Source organism: Anolis sagrei, chromosome X (genome assembly GCF_037176765.1).
Source record: "Anolis sagrei isolate rAnoSag1 chromosome X, rAnoSag1.mat, whole genome shotgun sequence".
NCBI classification, from domain to species: domain Eukaryota; kingdom Metazoa; phylum Chordata; class Lepidosauria; order Squamata; family Dactyloidae; genus Anolis; species Anolis sagrei.
Genome location: NC_090034.1, coordinates 401,428 through 410,000, shown reverse-complemented (window position 1 = coordinate 410,000; position 8,573 = coordinate 401,428). Strand labels below are relative to the sequence as shown.

General features: G+C 48.3%; 1 protein-coding gene across 1 annotated transcript in view; it reads right to left on the bottom strand.

The window, feature by feature from the left end:
* LOC137094978 (neuronal pentraxin-2-like) overlaps positions 1-8,331 on the bottom strand; it is a 25,988-nt gene extending 17,657 nt beyond the window's left edge. The window contains exon 1 of the mRNA XM_067461074.1: positions 7,748-8,331. Coding sequence (XP_067317175.1) covers positions 7,748-8,170 — 423 coding nt within the window. The 5' untranslated portion in view covers positions 8,171-8,331. The remainder of the gene's footprint in view (positions 1-7,747) is intronic.
* Positions 8,332-8,573: the final 242 nt, after the last annotated feature.

Below are 8,573 nucleotides of genomic sequence, written 5' to 3'. Positions count from 1 at the left end.
CAATAACAACAATAATAGGATGTCTCCAGATAGGCAGCAATCAGGGGCTAGTGAGTGCCACTCAGTCTAAGGATGTCTCCAAGGAAGTAAACAATTCAAAGGGAACAAAGGCCAGGCTACTTCAATAATAATAATAACAAAAACAACAACAACAACAACAACAACATGTCTTCAGGCATTGAGTAATGAAGGGCCAGTAAGTGCCACCCAGTCTAAGGATGTCTCCAAGGCAGCAAATAATGCAAAGGGAACAAAGCCCAGGCTACTTCTTTTATTATTATTATTATTATTATTATTATTATTATTATTATTATTACACTTCAGGACTATAGAGAGCTACCAATCATCCCCAACTACAGAAGACTCTCAGTTAACTGGAACTCCAGATCTGGCAAGAAGAAATCAACGAAATGATACTTCAAATTTAAAAAACTGTGCTACAGTAAAACAGCGTTACATCTCTATTTGCAAACTACTGTATTTCTCTACTAATATCAAATCAATATAGATATCAGCATAAGGTATTGCACGAGGGTATATTGTTATTTAAGCCTACTCTGATGAGTAGCTCTCAAGCATATTATCACGGGGTTTCCAATGAAAGTTTGCCCCTGATCCTTGTTTCCACAACTAGCCACATTTTCCAAAATCCAATTATCCCATCAAGCGAGGTGAAATCATCTGAAAAGGGAAAACAGACAGCAAAGGAAACACCACAGGGGTGTTCACCCTTCCCTATGCCATCCAAAGATAGATAGATAGATAGATAGATAGATAGATAGATAGATAGATAGATAGATATGATAGAGAGAGAGAGAGGGAGAGAGAGAAATAGAGAGAGAGAGAGATGATAGATAGATAGAGATGATAGATAGATAGATAGATAGATAGATAGATAGATAGAGATAAAGAGAGAGAGATGATAGATAGAGAGAGAGATGAGAGAGAGAGAGAGAGAGAGAGAGAGAGAGAGAGAGAGAGATGGTGATAGATAGATAGATAGATAGAGAGAGAGAGAGAGAGAGAGAGAGAGAGAGATGATAGATAGGAGAGAGAGAGATTGGCTGGAGTTGCATGTTCCGACTTACATACAAATTCAACTTGAGAACCAAGCTACAGAACCAATCTTGTTTGTATACACACACATACATGTACGTGTGTGTGTGTGTTTCAGATAGCATAAGAAAACTTTCAAAATGTTCCTGTTCTGACTTGCATACCTATTCAACTTGAGAATGAAGCTACAGAACAGATCTTGTTTATAACTTGGGCACTTGCCTTTACACATTTATTATATTATATCATATCATATATATTATATCATATTATATTTATTTATTTTATTTATTATGTTTATTATATATATTATATTATATTATTATATTTATTATATTTATTATATTTATTATATTATACTATACTATACTATACTATTATAATATATTTTATTTTGGGGTTGGGGGTCACACTTTCAAAATGTCCCTCTTCCAACTTACATACAGATTCAACTTAAGAACCAACCTACAAAACCTCTCTTGTTCATAAGCCTTTATATAAAAAGTCTCTCTGTGTATGTACACACATGCACACATATACATACACATACAGAGAGAGATAGCACAGGGAAAGGGAGATTAGTATTATTATTATCACCATCATCATCATTATGTATGCCCCCCCTTTTCTCTCCACAAGGAGTCTCAAAGCGAAACGTTAGGAGAGAATGCTTCTAGAACATGGCCATACAACCCAAAAAATCTACAACAACCTAGACTCAAAGTGGTCTCAACAGCAACCACAACAACCATAATAACAACAATGGGCAGTAAGTGTGGTGAAGTCTCCTAAACAGAGGCACTAAAAGCAAAGCAAACCCCACAGGGGTGTTCACCTTTCTCAATGAGATCCAAAGCTTGTGTGTTTGTGTGTGTGTGTGGTTACACACACACACACACACACACACACACACACACACATAGAGGTGGGGGAGAGACTTGAGAAATACCTGTGATACTCCATAGGGATGTTCACCCTTTTCTATGCCCCCCCTCTCTATATATATGGCTGGAATTATGCTTATAAAATGGCCCTGTTCTGAGTTGCATACAAATTCAACTTAAGAACAAACCTACAGAAGCGATCTTGCTCGTAAGTTGGGGACTGCCTGTACTGTTATGAATTCCAAACCTGATTGATACAGTAGATGAAATTTAAACAGATAGATATATCCATATATATAAACACACAATCACACGCATATATCATTATTGAGTGCATATATTATATATTCGATAGTAAAAAGGCAAAGGTAGTCCCCTGACATGAAGTCCAGTCCTGTCTGACTCTGGAACTGTGGTGCTCATCTCCATTTCTAAGCCAAAGAGCCAGCGTTGTCCGTAGACACCTCCAAGGTCATGTGGCCATAGGCATGACTGCATGGAGCGCCGTTACCTTCCCTCTGGAGCGGTACCTATTGATCTACTCACATTTGCATGTTTTCGAACTGCTAGGTTGGCAGAAGCTAGGGCTGACAGCGGAAGCTCACGCCGCTCCCTGGAATCGAACCTGTGACCTTTCGATCAACAAGCTCAGCAGCTCAGCGCTTTAACCCACTGCGTCACCGGGGGCTCCTAATATCAGATAGTAGCATGGACTTGGTTCAACCTCCAGTATTGCCAGGACAATGGAAGAACCACGAGGCAAAAGGAGACACTGTCCAAAAAGCCTGTCCCCAACATGGTCTAGCAGTGTGCATCGTATTCCGCACTCGGCAATAGAGATGTTTCAGCACCACGGTCAGCACTGAGTGTTTTGCCTACAGACCGGAGCTCTCCGTGGTGCTGAATACCTAGTCCAGTGGTTCTCAACCTACCTAATGTCGTGACCCCTTAATACAGTTCCTCATGTTGTGGTGACCCCCCAACCATAACATTATTTTAGTTGCTACTTCATAACTTGACAACTTGATATTGACAAGCTGGAATGTGTCCAGAGGAGGGCGACTAAAATGATCAAGGGTCTGGAGAACAAGCCCTATGAGGAGCGGCTTAGGGAACTGGACATGTTTAGCCTGAAGAAGAGAAGGCTGAGAGGAGATATGATGAGAGCCATGTATAAATATGTGAGAGGAAGCCACAGGGAGGAGGAGGGAGCAAGCTTGTTTTCTGCTTCCTTGGAGACTAGGACGCAAGGGAACAATGGCTTCAAACTACAAGAGAGGAGATTCCATCTGAACACGAGGAAGAACTTCCTGACTGTGAGAGCCGTTCAGCAGTGGAACTCTCTGCCCCTTGAGGAGTGTGGTGGAGGCTCCTTCTTCGGAAACTTTGAAACAGAGGCTGGATGGCCATTTGTCAGGGGTGATTTGAATGCAATATTCCTGCTTCTTGGCAGAATGGGGTTGGACTGGATGGCCCATGAGGTCTCTTCCAACTCTTGGATTCTATGATTCTATGATTCTATGAACTGTAATTTCGCTACTATTATGAATCGTAATGTAATATCTGATATGCAGGATAGATCATAGAATCATAGAATCATAGAATCAAAGAGTTGGAAGAGACATCATGGGCCATCCAGTCCAATCCCATTCTGCCAAGAAGCAGGAATGTTGCATTCAAAGCACCCCTGACAGATGGCCATCCAGCCTCTGTTTCAAAGCTTCCAAAGAAGGACCCTCCACCACACTCCGGGGCAGAGAGTTCCACTGCTGAACGGCTCTCACAGTCAGGAAGTTCTTCCTCGTGTTCAGATGGAATCTCCTCTCTTGTAGTTTGAAGCCATTGTTCCGCGTCCTAGTCTCCAAGGAAGCAGAAAACAAGCTTGCTCCCTCCTCCTCCTCCCTGTGGCTTCCTCTCACATATTTATACATGGCTATCATATCTCCTCTCAGCCTTCTCTTCTTCAGGCTAAACATGCCCAGTTCCCTAAGCCGCTCCTCATAGGGCTTGTTCTCCAGACCCTTTATCATTTTAGTCGCCCTCCTCAGGACACATTCCAGCTTGTCAATATCTCTCTTGAATTGTGGTGCCCAGAATTGGACACAATATTCCAGGTGTGGTCTAACCAAAGCGGAATAGAGCATGGGGAGCAGGACTTCCCTAGATCTAGATGTTCATTCACTGGACTCAATTTGGCACAAATACCCGATAAGCCCAGATTTGAACACTGGTGGGGTTGGAGGAGATTGATGTTGTGATTTGGGAGTTGTAGTTGCTGGGGTCTATAGTCCGCCTACAATCAGAGAGCTTTCTAAACACCAATGATGGAATTGAATCAGACCTGGCCACACAGAAATGCCATGACCAACAGAAAATTCTAGAACGGCTTGGTGGGCATTGACCTTGAGTTTGGGAGTTGTAGTTCACCTAAATCCAGAGTGCACTGTGGACTCAAACAATGATCAATCTGGACCAAACTTGGCACGGATACTCAATATGTCCAAATGTGGACTCTGGTGAAGTTTGGGGAAAATATACGACATTTGGGAGTTGTGGTTGCTGGGATTTATAGTTCACCTATAATCAAAGAGCATTCTGAACACACACACACACACACCCCAGTGATAGAATTAGGCCAAACTTCCCACACAGAACCCCCATGACCAACAGAAAATATTGTATATTCTGATGGTCTTTGGGGATCCTCTGACACCCCCTCACGACCCCCCCCCCAAGGGTCCCAATCCCCAGGTTGAAAAACACTGAACTAGACCTTCTGCCTTTCAACATCAGGGCAACACCTGACTTTGGAGCTGAAAAGGAGGATAAACTGGTGCTTTTGGGAGCTCTCCATGGTGCCAAAAGGAATGGGTGCCTGGGGAGTTCTCCATGGTGCTGAATACCACCACAACCACACTGCCCCCCGAACTACCCATTCCAGCACCAGGGGCAGCTCTGGGCTTTTCTCCAGCACAGAGAAGTGTCCCTGGTACTGAAAAGTAGGGTAAATGGGTGCCTTTGGGAGCTCTCCATGATGCTGAACCGAATGAGTGCCTGGGGAGTTCTACATGGTGCTGAATACCACCACCACCACCACTCTTGAAGCACCCGTTACAGTACCAGGGACAGCTCTGGGGTTTTCTCCAGCACAGGGAACTGCTCCAGGTGCTGAAAGGCAGGCTGAATGGGTGCCATTGGAAGCTCTCCATGGTGCTGAACTGAATGGGTGTCTTTGGAGTTGAAAGGGAGGCTGAATGGGTGCTTTTGGAACTACCCATGGTGCTGAAAGGATTGGGTGCTTGGGGAGTTCTCCATGGTGCTGAATACCGCCACCACCACCACCCTTGAAGCACCTGTTACAGTACCAGGGACAGCTCTGGGGTTTTCTCCAGCACAGAGAAGTGTCCCTGGTGCTGAGAAGTAGGGTGAATGGGTCCTTTGGGGAGCTCTCCATGGTGCAAAAAGGAATGGGTGCCTGGGGAGTCCTCCATGGTGCTGAATACCACCACAACCACCCTCGAAGCACCTGTTGCAGCCATAGGGCAGCTCTGGGGTTTTCTCCAGCACAGAGAACTGTCCCTGCTGCTGAAAGTAGAGTGAATGGGTGCCTTTGGATGTTGCCTGTGGTGCCAAAAGGAATGGGTGCCTGGGGAGTTCTCCATGGTGCCAAATACCTCCAAAGTGCCTGTTGTAGCACAAGGGACAACTCTGTGATTTTCTCCAGCATAAGAAACTGCTTGTGGGGCTGAAAGGCAAAGTGAATGGGTGCCCTTTGGTGCTGCCCCTGGTGCTGAAAGGAGAGGATGCCTTGGGGTTGAAAGGGAGGCTGAATGGGTGCCTTTGGAGCTGCCCATGGTTCTGAATGGACTACATGCCGCTACTGCTGAAAGGGAGGGTGAATGGGTGCCTTTGGGAGCTGCCTGTGGTGCCGAAAGAAATGGGTGCCTGGGGAGTTCTCCATGGTGCCGAATACCCCCGAAGTGCCAGATGCAGCACCAGGCACAGCTCTGGGATTTCCCCCAGCATTGGAAACTGCTTGTGGTGCTGAAAGGCAAAGTGAAAGGGTGCCCTTTAGAACTGCCCGTGATGCTGAAAGGAATAGATGTCTCTGGTGCTGAAAGGTAGGATGAATGGGTGCTTTTGGGAGTTGCCTGTGATGCCAAAAGGAATGGGTGCCCGGGGAGTTCTCCATGGTGCTGAATACCTTCTGAAACACCCATTGCAGTACCAGGGGCAGCTTTGGGGTTTTCTCCACCACAGGCAACTGCCCCTGGTGCTGAAAGGCAGGCTGAATGGGTGCCATTGGAGTTGAAAGGCAGTGTGAATGGGTGCTATGGTGCCAAAAAAATGAGTGCCTGGGGAGTTCTCCATGGTGCTGAATAAAACCACTATCACTACCACCTTGAAACACCCATTGCAGCACCAGGGGCACCTCTTCAGTTTTCTCCCGCACAGAGAACTGTCCCTGGTGCTGAGAAGTAGAGTGAATGGGTGCGTTTGGGAGCTGCCCATGGTGTCGAAAGGAATGGGTGCCCGGGGAGTTCTCCATGGTGCTGAATACCACCACCACCACCCTCGAAGCACCCATTGAAGTCGAAAGGGAGGCGAAATAGGTGCCTTTGGAGCTCTCCATGGTGGCAAAAGGAATGAGTGCCTGGGGAGTTCTCCATGGTGCTGAACAAAACCACCACCACCACCCCGAAGCACCCATTGCAGCACCAGGAGCAGCTCTGGGGTTTTCTCCAGTACAGAGAACTGTCCCTGGTGCTGAAAAGTAGAGTGAATGGGTGCCTATGGGAGTTCTCCATGGTGCTGAAAGGAACGAGTGCCTAGGGAGTTCTCCATGGTGCTGAATAAAACCACCACCACGACCCTGAAACACCCGTTGCAGCATTAGGGGCACCTCTTCCGTTTCCTCCAGCACAGAGAAGTGTCCCTGGTGCTGAAAAGTAGGGTGAATGCATGCCTTTGGGAGCTCTCCATGGTGGCAAAAGGAATGGGTGCCGGGGGAGTTCTCCATGGTGCTGAATATTTATTTTATTTTATTTATTTACATTATCTATATCCTGCCCATATCAGCCCGCAGGCGACTCAGGGCGGTCAATGGGTGAATGGGTGCCTCTGGGAGCTCTCCATGGTTCCAAAAGGAATGGGTGCCTGGGAGAACTCTCCATGGTGCTGAATATCACTACCACCACCACCACCCTCAAAGCACCCATTGAAGTCTAAAGGGAGGCAGAATAGGTGCCTTTGGAGCTACCCATGGTGCTGAAAGGAATGGGTGCCTGGGAAGTTCTCCATGGTGCTGAATATTTATTTTATTTTATTTATTTACATTATCTATATCCCACCCATATCAGCCTGCAGGCGACTCAGGGCGGTCAATGGGTGAATGGGTGCCTTTGGGAGCTCTCCATGGTGCCAAAAGGAATGGGTGCCTGGGGAACCCTCCATGGTGCTGAATACCACCACCACAACCCTCGAAGCACCCATTGAAGTCTAAAGGGAAGTGGAATAGGTGCTTTTGGGAGCTCTCCATGTTGCCAAAAGGAATGGGTGCCTGGGGAATTCTCCATGGTGCTGAATAGTTATTATATTTTATTTATTTACATTATCTATATCCTGCCCATATCAGCCCGCAGGCGACTCAGGGCGGTCAATGGGTGAATGGGTGCCTTTAGGAGCTCTCCATGGTGCCGAAAGGAATGGGTGCCTGGGGGAGCTCTCCATGGTGCTGAATACCCCAAAAGGTCTCCCAGCCTGCAGCCTTTGCCCGCCATGTCCCGGGACCCATACTGGGGGCTCACCTCGAGGCTCTCCATGCGGTCCTTGAGCGCCTGCATGGTGCGGCTGAGCTGGTCGACCACCTTGGCGGGGTCCCGGGGCAGGTCCCCCATGGCGGCGTCCTCCTCGCCGTCCTTGCCCTTCCGCCAGCCCTTGCCCTCGCAGCCGCCCAGCTTGGCGGTCAGCTCCCGGATGGCCTGGCGCTGCTGCCCGATGGTCTCCTTCTGCTGGAGGAGGGTCTCTCGCAGCTGGAGCAGGGTGGCCTGGAGCTGCTCCTCGGGGGCGCCCGGCATGGGCAGAGGGGGCCAGGGGCAGTTGCCGGGGGTGCCCGCGGCATCCAAAGGGAAGGCGGTGCAGAGGAAGCGCGAGGCGGGGGGCCCCGGGGTCTTCTCCTGGGCGGCGGAGGACGAGAGCAGGGCCAGGCCGGGCCAGAGCAGCCACAGCATGGTCTCCGGAGTGGCCTTTGGGGTGGTCAAAGCATGGAGGAGGAAGGAAGGGCTACGCAAAGTTTCCAGCCAGGATGCTCTGTTCTCCGGCTCTTCTCTCTGCGCTCTCTGCTCTCTCCGCTTGGCTGTCTCTTCCTTCCTTCCTTTAATAAGGATTTCTTTCAGAGAGGGAGGGGAGGGGAAAGGGAGGGGAGGGGCAGACCACGTGACGCCTCTCCCTTTCTCTCAATCCCCAAAGCACTTTTCTCAACCAGAGAAGGAAAGCAGGGAGGGAGGGGGAGGGGGGGGAGGAGGAGGAAGCGGTGAGGCACCTGATTGGCTGCTGCTACTGCTGCTCCTCCTCCTCTTCAGGGAGAGAGAGAGAGAGAGAAGAGAAGGAGGGGGAAACACACACAGACTTTGT